The sequence below is a fragment of the Dunckerocampus dactyliophorus genome, chromosome 3, assembly GCF_027744805.1.
Source record: "Dunckerocampus dactyliophorus isolate RoL2022-P2 chromosome 3, RoL_Ddac_1.1, whole genome shotgun sequence".
Taxonomy (NCBI): domain Eukaryota; kingdom Metazoa; phylum Chordata; class Actinopteri; order Syngnathiformes; family Syngnathidae; genus Dunckerocampus; species Dunckerocampus dactyliophorus.
In genome coordinates, this window is record NC_072821.1 from 38,576,707 (window position 1) to 38,598,686 (window position 21,980).

The 21,980-nt window shown below is 42.2% G+C and overlaps 1 protein-coding gene across 4 annotated transcripts in view; it reads right to left on the minus strand.

Moving 5' to 3' along the window:
* Positions 1 to 15,222: 15,222 nt before the first annotated feature.
* Positions 15,223 to 21,980, minus strand: part of LOC129178070 (A-kinase anchor protein 13) — a 105,958-nt gene continuing 99,200 nt past the window's right edge. For all 4 annotated transcript variants that reach the window (XM_054769810.1, XM_054769811.1, XM_054769808.1 and 1 more), the window contains 8 exons: positions 21,309 to 21,458; positions 20,049 to 20,122; positions 19,296 to 19,340; positions 18,272 to 18,322; positions 17,918 to 18,190; positions 17,072 to 17,251; positions 16,727 to 16,982; positions 15,223 to 16,572 (listed from right to left, as the gene is read on the minus strand). In XM_054769810.1, the coding sequence (XP_054625785.1) occupies positions 16,526 to 16,572; positions 16,727 to 16,982; positions 17,072 to 17,251; positions 17,918 to 18,190; positions 18,272 to 18,322; positions 19,296 to 19,340; positions 20,049 to 20,122; positions 21,309 to 21,458 (1,076 nt within the window). In that variant the 3' untranslated portion in view covers positions 15,223 to 16,525. The remainder of the gene's footprint in view (positions 16,573 to 16,726; positions 16,983 to 17,071; positions 17,252 to 17,917; positions 18,191 to 18,271; positions 18,323 to 19,295; positions 19,341 to 20,048; positions 20,123 to 21,308; positions 21,459 to 21,980) is intronic.

Genomic DNA, 21,980 nt, shown 5'->3' on the forward strand with positions numbered 1-21,980 from the left:
TCCGCTCCAGTTAGTGCGCTTTTCGGTTAAGGTCAAAAACTTAGACCAAAGCTTTGCCTGGGTGTCCCGGTTAGCGTACACTACGGCACGCGTCTTGTCACGTTATTAATACGCAGCCTGAGTCTGTGTCCTTAATGTATTTTTTAATCACAAAACGTCCTTGTCAGCATCCTTAGCTTGCTAACAAAACGGCAACCACAACAGGAAGTCAGCTACGATGCTGGTAGGTGTCGTGTCGCTCCCACGTCGTGTCTTTGGAAACAAGTCAACAAGTCTTCAAAGAAGGTAAACGTAATCTTTAGTCCTGTCAGGGTAGCACATTTTGCTGGATGCTCATCGCCCTACAAATGATTGCTGACAATAAATGTTATTGTCAGCATCTTTTTGAGACGTTTTTCAAGAATGTCAGACCGTATCAAAGCAATAAGCTTGAATGTTACTAACATTGGAATTGGAATGTGGAGAGCTTTTAAATCAAATAAATGAAGCACGTGCAGATACATGATGTGAAACAACAGTTCCCCAAAGTGTATTGATTAGAAGAAATACGTCAGTAGAAATCCTGAAGGTAACGTGAATCATGGGCATTACACCATAGTTCTGATTTTGAATCGGCGTCACTTTTGTTATTGACAAAATAACAGAGAAATAAAAACTGAGCCAACGTCAATGCAGACATCAGCTCAGTTGCATATACACATTCTTGATTGACATTTAGCAACATTGTGTGTGGAATACGCCGTTTACCTTGAATGAGGTGGAACGTTTTGTGGGAGTTTGGTCAAAGTACATGTGTCGGATGCACGAAAATGCGTTTGGTGCGCAATGAGGTGTTATACTTGGGGAATCACAGCAGTTGAAATGTAACTTCCAGCGTTTTGTATTATTTATTTGTCTTTGTCACAAACTTTTTATTGTTACAAAACGGCCATGCGCAAACTGGCTGAAGTGGACATCAGATGGCGTTTTATGCACAACAGGCACCAAGAAAGTATTCCATCGTCTAGCACAGCACACACAGCTAGCGAGTAGCAGCCCCGCCTCTCCCCACTGGGACAAAGAGACTGAATGACAGGAGTGTTCCCTCACTCCGTTCAGGTGTTGAGAAAGATGGCCGGAGTGAACGCTCTTGTCACCCAGCCTGTTTGGTAGAGAGAGAGGAGGCAAACAAACACGCATGCACATGTCAACATATCCATTATCCACTTCCTCTTTATTCATCGTGCGGTTAATTGATTTATTGACTCCCGGGACAGGCCCAGTTATCGTAAATGTTCATTTATCCTGTTCTGTCGTCATTTTTATGCATTTAGAATTGTTTTATGCACATAAAAGTGTAATTGTAAAACTATAAAAATGTGTGTTGTGTTGACGTTTTGAGCGTCAACCGCTGATGACATCATAGACGGGTGAAGGACCTGACTTCCGGTTCTATTTGTCATTTTGTTAGCAAGCTAAGAATGCTGATGCTTATGTTTTGTGATAATACAGTCCGAACACAGCTGGACTCATGCAGTGTATTACTGTAATAACATGACAAGACGTGCACCATATTGGACGTTAGCCGAGAAACACGCTAACCAAGGTTGCGCAGTGTTGCTCACTTGCTGACAAAAAGATACAATCATTCTAAAAATGTTTTTGTTTGCAGGGAATATTTATCCTGTGTTGTTTTCTGATTATTCTCAAGATCACAATTTCAAGTAAAAGATATCGGAATGGGTATCGGCAACACTGGCCTTCGTCTTGCCGTGATGAATGCTAAGGTTAGCTAGGTAAGTAAACACTGCAACATGTGCTCTACACTAACTCACGTCATCATATTTGGAGTCACGGCCAAGCACTTGATGTAAAGTTGAGAGGGTGCGTTGTTGCAGAGGTTAGCGTGGCTGATGCTAGCGTTTGATATGCTAATCCCGCCATATGCCCCACATCTGCACCGGGAGTTGGCGACAGCTGGGTCGTCACTTGATCAGCCTTACGGGACGGGCGGAGGGCTGAGGATGGGGGTTCCACTCTCTGCCGCCGGATGCTGACCAACATCTTGAAGTAAATCATCGCGTTTCCACTTCCTCCTATTCTTAGTTCCGATCTTCGCTCTTTGCTCATCAGTCTTCATCTCCTCCGTCTCCTGTTTTAAGCTCCGAAAATCCATCAGAGATGAATGTGAGGATATGTGGGCCAGCTCCATCCATCACCGCTAGCACTGACACGCAGTACAGTACGCTGCATACAGTCGCTACCCGGCCAAAAGCAGTGCCTGCGACACCGGCGCATTCATCATTATTAGGGTTAGCAGTGGTCCCAGTGATGGTGGAAGTACATTAATATTGCATATCCTTACGTAGTACTATGTGCCGAATACTACACGAGTCAGTGTGCAGCTTGCACACAGTCACTAACCACTGATAACACATGATGGTCTCAACGAGGAAGCAGCAAAGGTAACGGTGTCTCGTCGAGCGTGGGGCCGCACGAGTGCTGCCGGCGCTGTGGGGAGCTGCGGCTCATTGTGGGTAAAACATGGAAACCGACATTTACAGAGACATTGTGAAGCAGATGCTCGTCCTGTCCCTTTTTCTCGGGTTTCCTGAGGGATAACAGCCTGCAGCATATCATGCACTGTCACTGATCTTGGCTTGATGTCAAAAGCAACAAAACTAGCAACTTTTTCAGGTTTTTTTGCTGTGTTTCAGCTAAGATGGTCGTGTCTTGCGTCCAGTCCAGCATGATGGGGTAACTGCCAGCACAGACAAAGATGTACAGCATGTATGTCACACAATGTGCAGCGTATGGAAATGAGTGCGTGGATATGTGGCCGCCAAGTTATTCCGTCCAACGTAAACACAAACACCAGAGTGCCAATAAAGATTAGGCGTGTTGTCGGGACTGGCAACAGTCAAATTCCCCAAACAAAACAAATAGCGGCTTATCGCTGCCGTCAGCCATGTTTGTTTGTTTATGTTTGACTTGGAACATTTTGAGCCGGGATTATGTCATCTCAAAGACTCGTCGCTTTCCTCCGACGCGCCACGCGTCGGCGAGATCCCATCGGAAGTCGACGCCCCTCGGATCGGCCGTCGCGCCCTTGTCGTCGACGTAACCGAAGCAAGCCGCTGCTTCGCACGTTGTGACTTCAGCCGGAGACAGAAGAAGAATTGTCTCCCTCCGTTCGGGCCGACTTTTATTTCCATTCTTGTGTTCTGGCATCAGATTTTATACTCACTCATTTTATACATGACGCAGCTGCTGCGCTCATTTTACTTTGTCTTAAAGCAAGGGTGGCCAAAGTGCAGCCTGGGGGCCATGTGCAGCGTGCGGCACATTCTAAGAATAGAACTTAACTAAAAAAAAAAAATGCAAAAATGGAATATTCTACAAGAAAAAGAATAAAAGTCAAAAGTCATTAAGAAGTCAAAACACAAGGAGTAAAAAGTAGTAATGAAGAAAAAGTCGTAATTCTCTGAAGCAAAACAACCTCGACTGAGTCGCACGATGTTGAAATATTGAAGACAAAAGGTGTTTTTTAAAGTCGTAGCATTACCAAAACGAAAAACAACAAAAAAGTTGTAATTTTTGGAAAATGACGTTGTGGAAAAAGTTATTGTAACACTCCCATGGGGTGTTTACAGGGTAAGGGATAAGGGGACAAGGGGATATGATGGACCAGTACAGGTTCGGCTGCTGGAGTAATTTTTTTGGCTTAGCAGACAAAAAAAAAAAAACACAGACCAAGAATAAGTTGAACTGCCGGCTTATTATTGAAAAAGTACAAATATGGACAAAAAACATTTACACATACAAACATATAATACACACACTTCCAGTTGAGTTAAACCTTTCTACCTCTTTTCTGTTTAAACCTTATTTTGGTTTAAAGAATTAAGTTTAGCACTATGTTAACACTATATTTGGTATTATGGCTAATGTTTAGTTCCGTTGTTGGTTTAGTACTCGGTTTAGTTCGTGTTAGTTCTTGATCAATTTCTAATTAACTACTTGGTTGAAAGTAAACCAAGTTTAGTTCTATTCTGGTTCCCTTCAAGTTAGTTTTTGGAATTTTACATTTGTTAGTTTGTTTACAAACATACAAATCACTTACTGCACAAATAACCCTTTCACAATAATTAAGGAAAATACCAAAAGAATAGAACAATGTACCAAATTCAAAATAATTCAGCAAAAGACTGAATTACCAAATTAAGTCTTTTTCTTTCTTTTCTATTTGTTAGTACTTTGATTGTCTTGGACAATCCAGCGGTTATCCTTGGTCCACTGCAGTTTTGCAGAAACAATGGATAATCCTACCAGTTGTAGTACCATGCACCGGTCAGCAGAGGGCTTGTTGCTCCTGAACTGGTCCTGGCGCATGCGCAGTTCACAGGTTCCGTGGGTGGCTCGCCATCTTTATCTCAAGCACATGTGCTCCTGCACATGTTCTCTTATGTCGATCTATCTCGATAGCTCTTCAACCCAATCTAATTGGCCTATCATAAACAACATGAAATATGCATAAATATATCAAATAAACCAGTAGCTAGTGTTACAATAAAGAACACGTCACTTTCCTCTCTTAATTAGTGCTCGTTAACAAGTGCTGTCGCCGAAATGACGGAAGGAACAATACACTTGCAACAGTATAGTATGTTAACTATTGAAAATACACCATAACTTCACCACAAAACATAACCACTATATTATCTCACATCACTTTCAAACAAAATAAAATACATTTCTTTCACTCACCAAGTCCCGTTCCAGAAAATAAAACATCTCCAAAACAGGAACACGGTGGAAAATCAAAAATACCTTCTTTGCACTTTCTTCAGACAACAAAAATAGTATTTAGACACGTTTTCATATTTTTCTGGAAAGTTTCCTGCTCTTCTCCTTCTGCTGCGCACTATGTGCTGACTGCGTAATGTTCTCCCTCCTCTGCACAGGAAATGGAGCTAGTCACATAGGTTACGTAGCAACGTACCCTTTCAAAATAAAGTCACATTTTCGTAATTCATACGTAAACTACAATAACCAATGAATTTACATTCTTTTCACATTTTAACAGGTTTTAAACAACATAGATTATTCTACACATATTTACAGATTATATAACCACATTGTCTCATATTGTTTCTTTATACAAAGTATTTATTGCTGTTTTTATTAACAGGCTTTTAATTTTTGAGTATCCAGTTAACCTGGGTTAGATTATGATGTTATAAGAATAAAGTAAAAAAATGATGTGAATAAAGTCATTGAATTAAAGAGAAAGAAGCAGAAATGGCAAAAAATAGCCGTCACTTTACAAGAGAAAAAAGTCCGTCTGATTTTTACGAGAATAAACCCTTGATTTTATGAGCAAAATGGTGTCATTTAAGTAGCATAGGCTTGAAATATTCAAGAAAAACATTTAAAGTCAAAATGCAGCAAAAAGAGTCATTTTAGAAGAAGTCAACAAAAGCTGAAATCTGTCAAGAAAAGGTTGTACTGTTACGAGGAAAGAGAACCTCATTTTAGTCTCATGATGTGGCAATATGGAAGAAAAAACCCAAACACTATGAGAAACAAACAAAACAAAGAGAAAAGTTGTAATTTTTGGAAAATTAGGTTGTGGAAAAGTTGTGATGTTACGAGAATAAAGTCAATATATTATGTGAATAAAGTCATCACACCACAGAAAGAAAACTGAAACAAACTGCAGAAATGGCAAAAATAGCTGGAAATTTACAAGATTAAAGTCAAAATATTATCTAACAAGACATTTTTGTTGTTGTTTTACAAGAATAAATCCTTCATATTATGAGGAACAAAATATTTCATTTTCGTAGCATAGAGTTGAAATAATACATGGAAAAATGAGGTTGGAGAAAAAGTTAATATGGGAATCAAGTACAAAAATATATGGGAATAAATTCATAATATTACACAAAGAACGATTATGAATAATATGAAAGAAGAAAATTGAAAAAGTAAAAATGAGGGAAAAGGAGCCAAGAGTGAAGTTGATGCTCATCATATGCTTCAAGATTCAAGATTCAAGATTCAAGAGATTCAAGAGTTTTATTGTCATATGCATAGTAAAACAGCAGTTCTACTATGCAATGAAATTCTTATTCTGTTCATTCTCCCAAGAAAAGAAAGAAAACACAAGAAAGAATAAGAACATAAGAAACATAAATACCAATAAATTAAGCAACAACAACAGAAGAGACATTAATACAGATAAATAATACAAATAAATAAATAAATAAAGTGCTATGAGTGTGTGCGTGTGTTGCGTGCGGCGTGTGCGAGTGCTTCATTGAGGAGCCTGATGGCCTGTGGGTAAAAGCTGTTTGCCAGCCTTGTGGTCCTGGACTTCAAACTCCTGTAGCGTCTGCCTGACGGTAGGAGTGTGAATAATGAGTGTTGTGGATGTGTGCTGTCCTTGATGAGGTTGTGTGTTCTTCGTAGGACTCTAGTTTTATAAATGTCTTGCAGTGAGGGGAGGGCTGCCCCAACAATGTTCTGTGAGGTCTTGATCACCCGCTGGAGTGCCTTCCTATCACGTGTTGTACAGTTACCGTACCAAACAGTGATGGAGGCGGTAAGGACACTTTCCATAGTGCATCTGTAGAAGCAACTCAGGATTGTGGTGGACATGCCAAATTTCCTCAGTCTCCTCAGGAAGTACAGTCTCCTTTGGGACTTCTTCAGAATTTGTTGGGTGTTGTGAGACCAGGTGAGGTCCTCGCTGATGTGTGTGCCAAGGAACTTGAAGGTTTTCACCCTCTCCACCTCAGTCTCATCAATAAACAGGGGTCTATGCGGCTCCTTTTCCCTTGTTCTTGGGTCGATGATCATCTCTTTAGTCTTATCTGTATTGAGAAGGAGATTGTTATCACGACACCAAGCTATGAGGTGCTTTGTCACGTATATCCCAAAGATACTTAAAAAATAACAATAAAACGGAATAAAATGGAAGAATTCTTGTCGGTGACAAGTGAGTGTAATGGTACAGCTGCCGCCTTTTAAGATGGAGGTCCCGGGTTGGATGCCAGACCTGGAAAGGTGTGTCGTTTACTTCAGCTAATTTGGCATTTTGCAGTAAAAATAATTTGTTTCCCGTGCATTGGTGCTGCTGCAACCGAAATGGTCTAAAAATAGCTTTTAGGTGTGAGAGATGTGGCGACCACAGCTACCCAATGTGACGGCCCGTGCCTGGGTCCTCCCCATGAACTAAAATGTTACTTCACACACGTGTTGTCGACATAAACGGGACGGGCTTAAACGCGTTTCAGCGTATTAGCAGCCCATTGCCACAGAAAGAGTGAAACTGAGCCACGTCGTCAGGATAACCAACCGCGGTCATTTCATGCAAGGCGATTGGTTGAGGGTTCCGATGGAAGCGTGTCAGCGCACCCTGCCTCCCGACTGCAAAGGCAGTGTTGTTCTGCCACGTAAAGACACCAAGACAAACACTCCAGTATCTAAAGACACATCGTTCTCTCATGACAGCCCACGTTTTGTCTCTTCAAACCTGCATGAGGCTGATTGAAGGCAAACATTCCGCGTTCCCAACGACTGTGCAAAGCTAAAAAGCAGGCGGCGTACGGCGGAGTCGCACCGGGCCGCTCTGATGTCTTCACCAGGAAGACGCACGCGTGTGTTCTCACACCAGCCAACATTTGCTTTGCCGCTTGTGATGAGGCGGACCCAGCACAAGCCTCGGGTGCACGACGGCGACAAACAGATGGTCCGATCCAATTTGTGTCTCGGCGTGGAAGGGAATGAATGGGACGGCAGAGCGTGGATGTTCGAGATGACGGGTGCCCAACATGCGGCCGTTTGCAGCCCACGGCACCTTTTTTGATTGTACAAATACAATTCAACATTTTACAGCAACAAAAAAACCTTTCAAGATTTTTCTATTTGGAAAACCTTTGGATGGGAATTCATCAACACAAGTGGTCTTTGTTCCTTCTATTCCTGAGAGAACACAAACGAGTCCTTTTCTCGCAGTAAAAACACACATAAGCACATCCGGCGGCTCACTCACAATCAAAAGACGCCATCTTCATGTGATGTCAAAGAAGTCTGCTTTCATGTTTCCTTCCGCGCCATCATGCGCTCTTGTCTCCGAGGAGCTTTAAGAGCAAACGTTTGGCGAAGGGTTAAAAAGATGGCGGTATTTTTAGATAAAACACTTGAATCGCGAGCGCGTCGTGGGAACACACTGACGCACTCCCAGGAAACGCGCAGGCAACCATCAGCACTTTGTCACTTAGTCCAATACAACGACAAGAACGCGTTCAACTTGCCTTTTTCAGGCTGCATGAGGAGCATCTCAACAGCAACACTCCAATAGCAATTTATCAATAATATAACAATCAATAACAACACTTACCTTTTTGCTGCTAAATGTTATACCATTATATTACACATAATAATTATTAATCATATTTAAAGTGTCATAATACATCATAATAAATATAACATAAACACCATCTAATGACATCATATGTACGCTACTAAATAATTCTCATCCGATATGAATATTTGATACTATTTAATCATACGAATGAAATCATGACACTAACAATACAAAATAAATACATCATTTACAGTATATATAATACACATAATATATATATTTTTATACTTGCTTTATAAGTCCTCAGCAATACAAAAGCAACAGTAAACACGTCATATGAAAATAATAAGACATAACTTCTCCTCGCCTCACTTGTCAGGCCGATGCCCGCCGATGCCCGCAGTGATACCAGCTCCACGAGGTTTCCACGGTGTCTTGTTCTCCGAAACGTGTCCGCACGTCTGCTCGTCTTTCTCCTGCTGACATGTTGAAACACATAAAGCACAACCGTTACCGTCATCAACTGAACAATCTTTTTTGCAAGTGTAAAAAGAAGGGAGGCGCCGTATAAAAAAAGTACGCAACCTCTACGATGTAAAAGTAGTGACGGTATGGTGTTTGAACAGGAAGTAGAATTATCCACTTGGAAAGCATGCGATTATGATATCATAGAGATTGAATGATGATATCAATCAGCCATCTTTCGCTCTCAAAACGCAGGACGCCGTTCGGCGGACTTGGAGAAAACTAGCAACAAAGCAGCTGTCAGCAAAGACGAAAGGATGCAATCGTGCACAGCAGCACACTTTTAGCAGCCACACGTCTGAAAGAAAGAAAGGAAGCGCACACGTACGTCGATACACAACATTTCAGGGAGAACACGATCCAGCGATGGTCCACATATCCACCGTTCAGTCGCTTTTGAAGTTGCGTCTTTTCCTGACGTCATGAAGAAAAAACCTCCTACTGCCTCTGACCCCGCCCCATGTACAGTGCACACCCATCTTTCATCAGAAACACTGTAAATCACCAGGCTTCGCTACACATCTTAATAAAATGTTTAAAGGCTAATTGTATGAAACATCTAGGATTCGTTTTTTGGACTTTATTCCTGTAGAATTTCGGCTGATGTTTCCATTTTTGTTGTGTTTTTTAATGGTATTTTTAGAATGGACACCCCCGTTGTGATGCTTCACCTTTCACAGCCTCGCTGTTTTGCAGATTTTTTTGTGCAATTTTAGTGCTTTTTTTTTTTTTTTTACAGCTTATGAACGTGCGTCGTGTGCTGCGATGCACGGAGGACCCGCCCATTGCATTCTGTGTCCTGATTGGCTGTAGACCACTGTCAATCAAGCTCCTCGGTGCCGCACCGCCGTGTTTCCTGTTGTGTGGTCGCTAACAAACAGCTCGCAGTGACTCTTGACTTGTTTGCAAGTTTTCTCCCCAACAAAACCCACAATGTCGACGAAACGCTCTGCACCCAAAAGGCGGAGTAAGCCGACCATCGCAGACACGCTGAAGGAAGGTAGAAGTTACGTGGCCGTGGGGCGCCATCATGGAACAAATTCATCTTGGCTTTGTTACGTAAAGGAGGAGCAAAGCAGCGACAGCAATGTGTTTTAACAAGGATCCAAAAACACCACAGCGAAGCGGCACCAGGAAGAGGAGGCGGGGTCAGAGGAGTGAAACACACGCGAGTCACCGGGAATCATTTCTTATGTGTCCAACCTAGTAGGTTCATCATCATCATCATCATCATCATCAAGTCCAAACCAAATTTGATCTTCCGAAACCAAGAGAGAATGTGAGAAAATGTTAATGGCTGCCGGCTGAGGGCTTTTTTCAGCCTTCGAACGCACGTAATCATTGTAAACAAATAAAGCTGACTACTTTGCCAGCTATTTTGGGAAGCTACCCCCCACGATAAAGGAGGGAACACTGTATTTGGCATAAAAGGTATTTGAAGTGTGCGTTGAAAAGGCTAAAACTTGGCGTGTCGTGCATCTTCCCTATCAATCCAGCGGTGTCTGCGGCTGATGGAAGCCATTTGTAAACGCACTGGAGCTGTCGCCTGCAGCGCCTTCTTTGCCAGGATCACAGATCCATCTTGATGAAGGTGCCGCACGGTGCGCATCCACGACACGCACAAAGAAAAAGTGAATCGTAGCAAGCTCAATTTGTCTTTGAACCCCAGTGTAATCCACGGTAGGGTTGCCAGACGTCCCTCCAAAAAGAGAAGTACTGTATGCGTCCCGTAATGACCTGAGATGGACGCTCTTCTTGGTGTCCCTTATTTCCTGCTCGCTTGCTAGCTCCTTTGTGTGTCTAAAAACATTAGCATGAGCGCTGTGTCACAAACACGCTAATTCTCCCAGAACGAGCGTTCAACAAGTTCACTGTCTTCTCTCGGCGGCACCGCATCGCTTCCTCTTTCCTCTCCATCAATATCCTTGAAAATACTCCCTTGTAACCTTCCCGTTTCCCTGGCTCCTTACTTCAAACGCTGCCTTTCTTAAAATATCATTTAACAAGAAAGATGAAAAAAAATAAAAACAGCAAAAACTGAAAAATCAGCAGTCAATTTGCAAACTCAAAGTCAACATATTAAGAGAAAAATATCATTTTACGACAATAGTGTCGTAATATTATGGGGGAAAATAACATTTTATTTGCATAATTTTGGAATATTCAAGAAAAAAGATGTTTTTATAAGTTGTCATTGTTGGAAAATTAGGTAGTCAAAATATGATGTGGATAAAGTCAATCACAAGAAGAAAGGTGAGCTATTTGGAACATTAAAAAAACTAGAGTGATTTTACAAAATAAAGTCAAAATATGAAGAAAAAAGTCATCCTCTAACGAGAAAAAAAGATGCAATTTTACAGGAATAAACTTCTAATATTATGAGGAAAAATAATGTCAGTTTAGTAGCATAGAGTTGAAATGTTAAAGAAAAAATAAGTTACAAACAAAACAAAATAAACCTGTCATTTTGGGAAAATTAGGTTCAGGGAATAGTTACAATATTATGACAATAAAGTCTAAATATTACTGAAAGAAAGTGTACAAAAATGATTTAAGAAAAAAGCTGAAATCTTTGGAAAATAAAAAAAAACATCTGTAATTTTATGAGGGTAAAGTCAAAATATTAACAGAAAAAAAGCAGCATTCTAACAAGAAAAAAGGCGCAATTTAATAAACTTTAGTAGCACAGAGTTGAAATATTAAAGAGAAAACTATGTTTTTTTTAAGTTGTAATTTTCAACAAAACAAAATAAAGTTGTAATTTTGGGTTATTAGATTGAGGAAAAGATCTAATATTATGAGAATAAAGTCATAATACTACAAAAAGAACATTTATAAAGATTAAGAAGAAAGTTGAACTATTTTGAATTTTTTTTCAAAAACAGCAGAAATGGAGAAAAAAGAGCAACGAGTGAAGCCGATATTAATAATATCCTTTTCACTCATATGGCAAAGATGAGCTGCACTTTTTTCTTAGGTATGGATACAGGCCATCCCTGCTTGCTGATGATGATGATGATGACGCCATCTTGTCGCCTACTGGCAGCACAGCGTAACCGCATCTGGCGCTATAAACAACACAACAGATGATTTAGGAAGAAAATTGAGCATTAAAGCAAACTCTCCTGTCATATAAAGGACAGATATTCCAACAAATACACACACACACGTTCATCTACAAACTACAACGCCATCTGTATGCTTTCTCTGCACAGCATTACGCCATAGACGTAGCTTCAGCATTAGCATTAGCATTAGCACTCATTCAGCAGTACTGTTAGCTTTTGCATTAGCTCGTTCGTCATCATACATTTATGTTCAATAGCACCTTAAAACATTCAGTGACACACTCATGAGCATAATTTATATGGGGGAACAAATACCTGAAAAAGGGAACATGAACGCCATTTGACCTCAAATCACGTTTGGGAGTGTAATGGCTGAGGAGGAGGAAGCGCTATACGCCCCCTGCTGGAGTCCTCCAGTACTACAATGACTCTTAGCTAGTATTAGGACTACAGATACAGTAGACGCCCCTACAACCTAAATAATCCGTTCCGAGAACGTTTATGTTATAGGGTTTTTATGTTATAGGAAGCGTAAAATACATGTAAATAACCTAATCCGTTCCAAGATCTTCCCAAACTCACCCCTTTGGCACTTCAAAATATTCAAAGTCCACCAAATATGGTGGGAAAATATAAGAAAACGTTAGCATAAACATAGTAGAGTAACATTCCAATATAAAATAAGGTAATAAATAAGATTACTGTAAATGAATAAAACTGAAAAACAAAAACAATCCTACCGTTCACGAGATGTCTTGATCAGGAGTGCAAGTGGAGGCAGGAAGGAGGAGGAGGACTAGCCTGAGTCGAAACGCGACTCAAAGAGTCTAAGAGTCAGCTGGTCTCACAGACAAACGCACACGCGCTACACGATAATGCTGTGTGCCAAATGTTAATTTGTAACTTAACTTCATTGTTTACGTTAGTTTCAGGGCGACTACGAAGAGGAAGGAGGTTGAAGGGAGAAGCCTGTCTCTCACACAAACTCACGTACGTGCTGGATAACTCAGCCAATGAGATGAGAGTGTAGGCGGTGCCCCGAAAATCAGCCAATGAGATGAGAGCGTAGGCGGTGCCCCGAAAATCAGCCAATGAGATGAGAGCGGAGGCGGTGCCCCAAAAATAAGCCAATGAGAGCGTGAAGCGTCAGAAGGCGTCACCAAGTGTTAGACTGAACTTGCACCGACTTGAGGCTTTACGTTATACGGAATTTCTTCCGTAATACGATGCAAATACTTTACATAAATTCTTTACATTCAGTGGAATTTACGTAAAAGGAGGTTCACGTTATGTGAGGTACTACTGTACTGCAGTGGGTGTGGCCATCATAGAGAATCACTCCTTATTATTATAGCACAGAGCCAATCAGATTGCCGCAGACTCCAACCAGTCCCGCCTTTTCATTCCAAAGAACACTCTCCTTAAAGACAGCAGGGCGCTCCTGTCATATACAGGATCTTTCACTGACATTTTTACACAGCAGAACAATCCTGTCGTATAGAGGATCTGTGACTAGCATTTTTGCAGTAGGTTCTTAAAAACGGCAGAGCACTCCTGTTATATAGACAATCTTTGACGAGCGTTTTTGCAGGAGGGTCTTGAAAACAGCGGGGTGCTCCTGTCATTTAGAGGATCTTTGGCTGACAGTTTTGCACAGCCAAGCACTTCTGACATATAGAGGATCTTTGACTAGCATTTTTGCAGGAGGGTTTTAAAAACAGATCTTTGACTATAGTCAAAGATCCTCTATATGACATATAGCAGAACACTCGTGTCAAGTAGAGGATCTTTGACTAGCATTTCTGCAATCGGTTCTTAAAAACACTAGAGCACTCCTGTCACATAGAGGATCTTTGACTTAAAAACAGCAAAGTACTCCATGCACATAGATGATCTTTGACTAGTGTTTTGGCAATAGGTTCTTAACAATGGCCGAGTGCTCCTATCATATAGAGCATCTTTGGCTAGCATCTTTGCAGTATATTCTTAAAAACAGCAGAGCACTCCTGTCATATAGAGGATCTTTGATGAGCGTTTCTGCAATAGGTTTTCAAACCGGCTGAGCGCTTCTGTTACGTAGACGATCGTTGACATTTTTGCACAGCAGAGCGCTCCTGTCATGTGCTGTAAAGGATCTTTGACTAGCACTCGTGGCATATAGATGATCTTTGCATGCAGTGACGTTAAAAAGGAGTACAGGAGGTTGCGGTGGTGAGTGATGAAGAATAAAAACGCGTGAGAAGAGGAAGAGGAGGAGGAAGTGTGTGTTTAATGAATGACATTATCATCAGCAAACACGGCGACTCTTCTGGCAGGCACCAAAAAGCCTCCTGAGAGAGAAAGTCACATTTCATGTTTGCTCACCGCAGCAAAGCGAAGCAACACAAAGCACTGCCACACTGACCCCTGCCGGAAATATCTGGCACTGCACCTCTTTTTTTAATGGAAGCGGGTCTACTGTCGCCTTCCTTCAGGACATGACGAGCGTTTTCTCCCCGCCGAGTGCTCGCTGCACTTTTGCATTCCACAGCAACGCCACGTGGAACACACGGCTGACACGGACGTCATTCTTACGCCATCCGTCCTACTCATTCATCCTTCACTACACTCTTACTCTTCTATACCACCTAGAGTAGACAGACAACCTCACAGGAAGTGGAACCATATTAGGTAAACCCTCAGAGGACGAAGCGGAACATCATGCTAATCATCCGTTCCAGTGTCAAACTTTTTAACATCCTAATGTTCATACAAGTGTAACGTGGACTCAACCCCACTTAACTTGAAACATTTATCATAAATATGTTTGATATCAATTACTTCATATATGTTATTTGGATAATTCATTCAAATATACATTTATAATAATTATTATAATCAAATTTCAAGCTAACATTATTTCCTATGAAAGGCTAAAATGTTTTTTGGGGTTGCTATTTGGTGTCACGTGATATTTTCACTCAAAAAATACACACCTCAAGTAAAATTATCTGTTAAAAATGAAAACATTTTTTTAAAATAAAATTTTAACGTCTCCCACAAAAATATATATGGTTATATATATGATATAATATATATGGTTAAATACAACTTACTTTTTCAATACTTTAAAAAAAATGCACTAAAACAATATTAATAAAAAATATTAAAATATAATTAATACAATAAATAAATACATTTATTCTTAACTCTGGCTGTGTTTTTTTAGAAGTAGATGTATATATTTTGCGTACTTGAAGAAATAAAGCAAACAAAATGATTTGTTGTTGTTTTTTAATTAGGAGAGAAACATCACTTTACATGTTTACCACCCCCCGCCCCCACTCAGTCAGAGAGCGAATAAAACATAAATAAAACATTCTTAGAAAATATTGTAATAAATCACAAAAAGTAACTTTGTTTTTTGTACATGTGATTTGTTTTATACATAAATCATATTTACATTTCTATTTTCTTCGTACAAACGCGTCCTTCAGTTAGAAAAGCTTTTTAGTGCATTTGGCCGCCGGCTAGCTACAAGGCTAGCGACAAGGCTAGCGACAAGGCTAGCAACAAGGCTAGCAACAAGGCTAGCGACAAGGCTAGCGACAAGGCTAGCAACAAGGCTAGCAACAAGGCTAGCGACAAGGCTAGCAACAAGGCTAGCGACAAGGCTAGCGACAAGGCTAGCAACAAGGCTAGCGACAAGGCTAGGCGCCGTCCGTTTCCTTGCATCATCAGCTGATTGTCCCTTTAGTAGGAGGAGTAGGAGGAAGTGTTGGCTCCGCCCCTTTTCCTTCCACTTTAAAGCTGCTTTTGCCTGTCATGCAGGAAGTGACGTTGGTTTGTGCGGGCACAGCACCCTCTGGTGGTGCAGAAAAAAACCCAAGTAGGCGTCGTTCTGGAATCCACCAGCAGGGGGGGCTGTTTTACCTGCCCCGCAGGTAGCCATATCCTCGTGCCAGGAAAAAGGGGGATCTTCCCAACTTCTTTTTGCAAGGTTTGTATCTTCAGGTGAGTGAGAAAATACCCTTCAACATTTCAAACGAAGATACCAAAAATGTGAAGGATTAGGACGTGCAAATACGTCAATTAGGACAAAGTCAGTGGCCCCCCTCAACGCGTAGCGTATGAGTAAAAGGAAATCATCACTGAAATGATCACATTCAGCCGTGCAAAGATGCCGACAGGCCACAGGAAAGACAAAAATGTCCGTGGAGCGGTCATCAAAGATGGCCGACAGCGCCTTCCTGTCCGATCAAAACCACGCGACCCCGTTTGGACTTCAAATGTTCCTCTCGCTTCTTATTTTCTCCAAAGCGATTTGGGTCTGCCATCCTTCCTTGAAGCGCAGGTGAAACTGCCTGTCGGCTCGGGCGCCACATGCTGCGTGTTGATGTTCCGTCTGCCGAGTGTGGCTGAGAGGGGGTGCGTGTGTGTGCGTGTGTGTGTGTGTGGAAACGCTTCCTCATCTTTAAAAACCCAAACCAAATGTGGCTTGGGGAAAGGTTGTTTTGCTGGCAAGGAAGTGGCACTTCCCGTGCGGGCTACGGAGCTCTACGTCACCACAGGCTAGCTAGGACACCATCTTCTTCGTCTCTCAGCAGAAGAAGATCTCTCCGTCAAGCGGCGCGTCCGGGAGACGCTCTGGAAACAAGAGACGGAGGAGGGGAAGTAAGCGCATGTGTGACGATAACCACAGAACAGGAAGTGCACCTATTGTGACACAGGAAACGGGATGTGGACAAATGTGAACGGTCCCAACTCAATCTGAAGCGTACGTGAAGAAGAGCGAGTGTACCTGCAGCCTGACCTTTCACCTTCTTCTTCCTCTTGTTCTTGGTGAGCTGCAGGAGGCTCTTGGACAGCTGGTTGTTGGGCTCGCCCGCCTTCAGGTTGGACGAGGACGAGGTGAAGGGGTTGAGGCCTCGCACTTTGGGCTTGGCGCGCTGGGAGGACGAGGAGGACGAGGAAGAGGAGACGTCCAGAGGATCCAGTTCCAGGGACTGGGAGCTGCCCGCCAACTGGGACTCTTCGGACGTGGTGGAGGGCGTCCTCTGGAAGTACGTTAAGACAAGTGTTGTTGACAGCCCGATCCAGGTCGGGCCTTCACAGGCCGCCATTAGTGAAGAGGTGTGTACTGTACCTCAGACCGCCGGAGCTCCTCCATCTTCTCCAGCTGCCTCTGCACCGCCTCCCTGTCCTTGTCCAGCTTCCTCTGGGCGTCCCGCAGCCTCTCCAGGTCCCGCTGGTAGTCCTCCTTCCTGCTCTGCAGCTCCCGCCGCTCGTCCTCCAGCTCCTTCCGCCGCTTGCTCAGCTCCTCCTCCTGCAGGGACGTGACGGCCGAGACGTTTATTGACACGCGCCAGGACTGGGGGTGTCCCAAGTGCGGCATGTGCGGCCATGTGCAGGCGCACGGCTGCTTTTTATTGGCTCATTTTAAAAACATCGTTTAACGCGACATTTTATGAGAATACCGTCATCACATCAGGAGGACAAACTTTTTTCACACAAGATTTTTTAAAAGCCACAATATTTTGAGGAACAAACAAAATAATGAAAAGAGTCGGCATTTTTGGAAAATTAAGTTGCGGAAAAAGTTATAATATCGCAAAAATCAAGTCCAAACATTATGAAAATAAAGTCAAACATTTATAAGATGAAAGGTGGAAAATAACAAAAAAAAGAGGAAAAAAACAGCCGTCATTTTCAGAGAATATTAAATATTAAATACTATTCTAATATGATGAGAATAAAGTCATAATATTATTTAGAATAAAGTCATAATATTATTTAGAATAAAGTTATAATATGGGAATAAAGATTTTTTAAGTATACAAAATACATGAAAACCCCCCAATAAAAATGGGAGTAAAAAAAAAAGAGTGATATCGATGTGAATCATATTTTTTCATCTCGTACATGACAAAGCTGAGATGAAATATTTCTCCAAACGTTGAGTTATTTGTTTATTTGCAGGAGGCGTCCTCACCTGCACGCGCAGCAGCGCCTCCTTCTCCCCCAGCCGGAGTTCCGTGGCCTCCCACTCCTTCTCCCTCCGCCGCCGCTCCTCGGCGTGCGCCGCCTGCTGCTTGTGCAGCGAGGCCAGCTCCTGCCGCCGCTTCTCCAGGCTGCGCTGCTTCTCCTGCTCGATCAGCGATCCGGGCCGCGACGACGGGCGCGACAGAGACGAGCAGGACGAGGAGCGCTCGCTGAGGGCCTGGCGCTGGTCTTCGATGAAGCTGTCCTGATGCACCACCACCGCCTGCCGCACCGGCAAACAATGGCACGCCGTGGTGTTAGCATGCGGCGCTATCAGAGAGTATTATAGCGTACACTGGCGTACCTGCAGTGTGCTGAGCAGGAGGTGCAGGTTGGAGACGCTGTGGAGGACCTGCTGCTGGCACAGAAAGACACGTAAGCGTCATCACTGGAAGAAATACACCATGAATGCTGCAGCTTGACAAAAGAAAGAAAAATGCCTGCTCAGCTGCCTACAGCTATGATTTAGGCAAAACTGACATCCTCAGTTCTGTGGTCAGAGAGAAGGCAGTATGGGATGTTCTAAACTCCTGTTTCCATTTTCATTAGTAAAAAAATATACGCACATTTAAGCACATTTTTAAGCATAACAATGGCTAAATGAAGTCAAATACAAATAGAAGGCATTCAGAAGATGCATTGAAAGATGTGGTGATGCTATGTAGTATTCTACACTGGTCACTAGGGGGCAGTAACGTGGCATTGGTGGGACAATAACCACCGCAGGACGTATTGTACACGACAGGAAGTTCAAAAAAAGCAACAACAACAAGGACGTCTCCCAATGATAACATGTATGAGTCTATATTATGTCTTATTTTCTCTTATTATGTCTACTATATTGGGTAGGAGTGTAAAGGTGACTATAGGGGTGTTATTTCATGTCTAGAGGGCTCTAATCATGTTAAAAAGTGTCTTTAGAAAGTTGTAAACAGGTTTCTATGTTTTCTATATTGTATATGTCTTACTTTCTTTTATTATGTCTACTATATTAGGTAATAGGAGTGTAAAGGTGACTATAGGGGTGTTATTTCATGTCTAGAGGGCTCTCATCATGTTAAAAACTACATTTAGGAGGAGATAAACAGTACCAAACAACCCATATTATATTCCATTTATAAATAAGGAATCCTATTTGGTGGAATTTCACTTATCACGGTCAGGTGTGAAAGAGATTAACCGCCATAAAGGAGGGATGACTGTGCTACGATTAAGATGGTGAAGAGTAAATGAGGAAGGCGAGAGGGCCGCAGGCGATGAGAAGGAGAGTGAGGCTGGTTTCCATGTCAACGGCTAATGGGGTTAGCGGCAGGAAGCGGGTCCGTTACCTCGCTGTTCCTCTTCAGCAGCAGCAGCAGGTTGGCGTTTCCTCCCTGTGAACACACAGCAAGGGACAACAATCAGCTGTGTGTGTGCGTGTGTGTTGTCGTAACGTGTGTCTGGAGATGATGATGATGTAACGCTTATTACGCAAGAAAAAGTCCAAAACTTGACAAGAAAACCATAAAAGTCACGTGACATGCAAGCTCCGTGTGGTGAAACATGGCTTTAGATTTCCTCCGTCGTAGAACGCAAGCAAAAGGGGCGTGGCAAGACTTATTTTATGTCTATTTTTTAAATATTTACATTTAAGTGTAGTTTGTGCACACCTGGAGCTAAGAAGGACTGGAACAAATTAGGATCTGATTGATGTGTCCTAATGAAATATCATGATGTCATTACTATCAGGAGAACCAGAGTATAGAGGGGGAGGAGCCACCTGCCGTGGCCCAGCAAGGTGCACTGTATTCGGGCACATGCGCCGAGCAACCAGTGTGACGCCACGGAGGTTTCTGGCAAACCTTTTGTACTTTCCAAATGTGCTGCGCTGGCGTTTCAGGTGGCTGATGAGGTTTTTTGTGTGCTCCAGGAGCGCTTGATTTGCTCAGCCGCACAGTACGGTTAATCTAAACCTCAATGGAGAGGTTTTTTTTTTAAAAATTAAATTAGCAGTTATCGGAGCTATTTTTAATGTATGACATCATGATTCCCGCATATCGGCCTGATCATTACGGTGCACCACTAAATGATACCACGCTGACCTTCTTCAACACGCTGTCCGACTCGGTCCTGCGCAGGTCTCTGGCAGCGTCCTCGTTCTCGTCCTTCTCTGCGCCTTTAAAGGGAGAATGCAAAGACGCACATGTCAACATTGATTTATTTCAAACAATTATTGTCAGACCTTTGGAAGGAATGAATGAAGATTTCACGATACGATATCAATCTCACGTAAGTTCATGCTGCGATTAGAAATAACACATTATATAAGACAATACATTTATTCCGTGATTAAAAAAAAATTATGTATTTTCTTTTCATTTATCAAACAAATCAAATTAGATTACGGTTTACTTTTAACTTAATTTTTCGTTTATTTGTAAGTTTTCAACTAAACAATTAAAAATAATAAGAACTAAATCCTGGCTAATGTGTAAAGTCATTCTAATTACAACTTTCTTTCTTTTTTTTCCCCTGAAGTATTCTACTAACCAATAAAAAAATTATAAAAAGAATTCCTGGCTAGTGTGTGTGTTTTTGTTTTCTACTAAACAATTTTTAAAAAAGGAACAAATAATTCATAGCGTCCTCGTGTTTTTTTAAATAATCAATTCAAGGCAGTTATATTTATATATTTAATTATTTATTTATCTTTTTTGTTAAACAACAACAAAACAACAGAACAAAAATCCTGACTGATGTTTTTTTTCTTTTATTTGAATTGCAATTGATGTTCAATGAAAGGCAATTCTAACTGTGGAAGACAAACTGCTATTTGCAATTTGACTTCAAATATGTTTCAGTATCCAGAAAACAAAGACAATGCTTTTTTACACAACAAACAACTTTTTTCTTGCAGCTTTTTAATGATTTTCTTTTCAATGTGGCCCTAATATTCCTTCGTAATGTTCCGTTTTTAAAGGTATTATTTTTATTTAATTTTTTTTTAAATACACTGTGAGCTAAAAAGTGCCCCCCAGGCCATAAACATCCATCCTCTGATGTCTGTGATTTAAAATGAATAAATAAACTAAAAAGCATCAATTCCCACTTCTGCTCTTGGCTGGAGTGTAATTAACAGGTTACCATGGCAACCAAGCGCCGTCAATCGATCCAGTGTTGATGTTTGAGATAAGGACTGTGAGCTTTTAATGCACGATTAGTCATTACTGCTGATTCTTTTGAATAAAGCTGACTGCTTTTTATCATCTGGGGTAGGCTCCAGCTCCCCCGCAGGTGACCCCTAGGAGGACAAGCAGTACAGAAAATGCACGGAAGCACAATGTCGCTGCCAAACTGCTCACTTTTGCCGCCGTGCATCAGGTGGCTATCGAAGCCACCGAACGTCTCGGCCCGACGGGGCAAACACACCGGGCCCGCCGCACCGCCGTCATCTTGGACGCTGGCCATCGCCCCGCCGAGGCTTCCGTTCACCAGGGCCTGCAGCGTCTCCACTGTCACGCGCACGCACACACGCACGCAAGCACGCGCGCGCACACACACACACACACACACACACACACACACACACACACACACAGAGAGAGAGAGAGGACGAAGCGGGAATGGATGTGCGGTCAGTAAACGAATTATCTGGCTAACAGAGTTACAGTTGCGCTGGTGAATCCAGCCTGCAGCCGGGCTGCGGTTGCCAGGCAACAACTTGTTTGAGCCCCACACACACACACACAACCACACGCACGTACACACACACACACATCCATTTGCTTCACATTCAAATATGTTTGCACCACTTCACCCCTACCAGTGTGCGTGCGTGTGCGTGTGTGTGTGTGTGTAATCACAGCACTGCTGCATATAGAATCAGGTCTCTGCCTCGGGGTGTACAAGTGGAAAAATACTTCAGTTCAGACACTTTTAAAAGCAAAGATCTTTATGTTTGCTGTATTTCCAAATTTTTTTAACGCCAGTTGAGCGGCGAGCAAACGCCAGTTTGGCGTGAAACAAGCACTGAT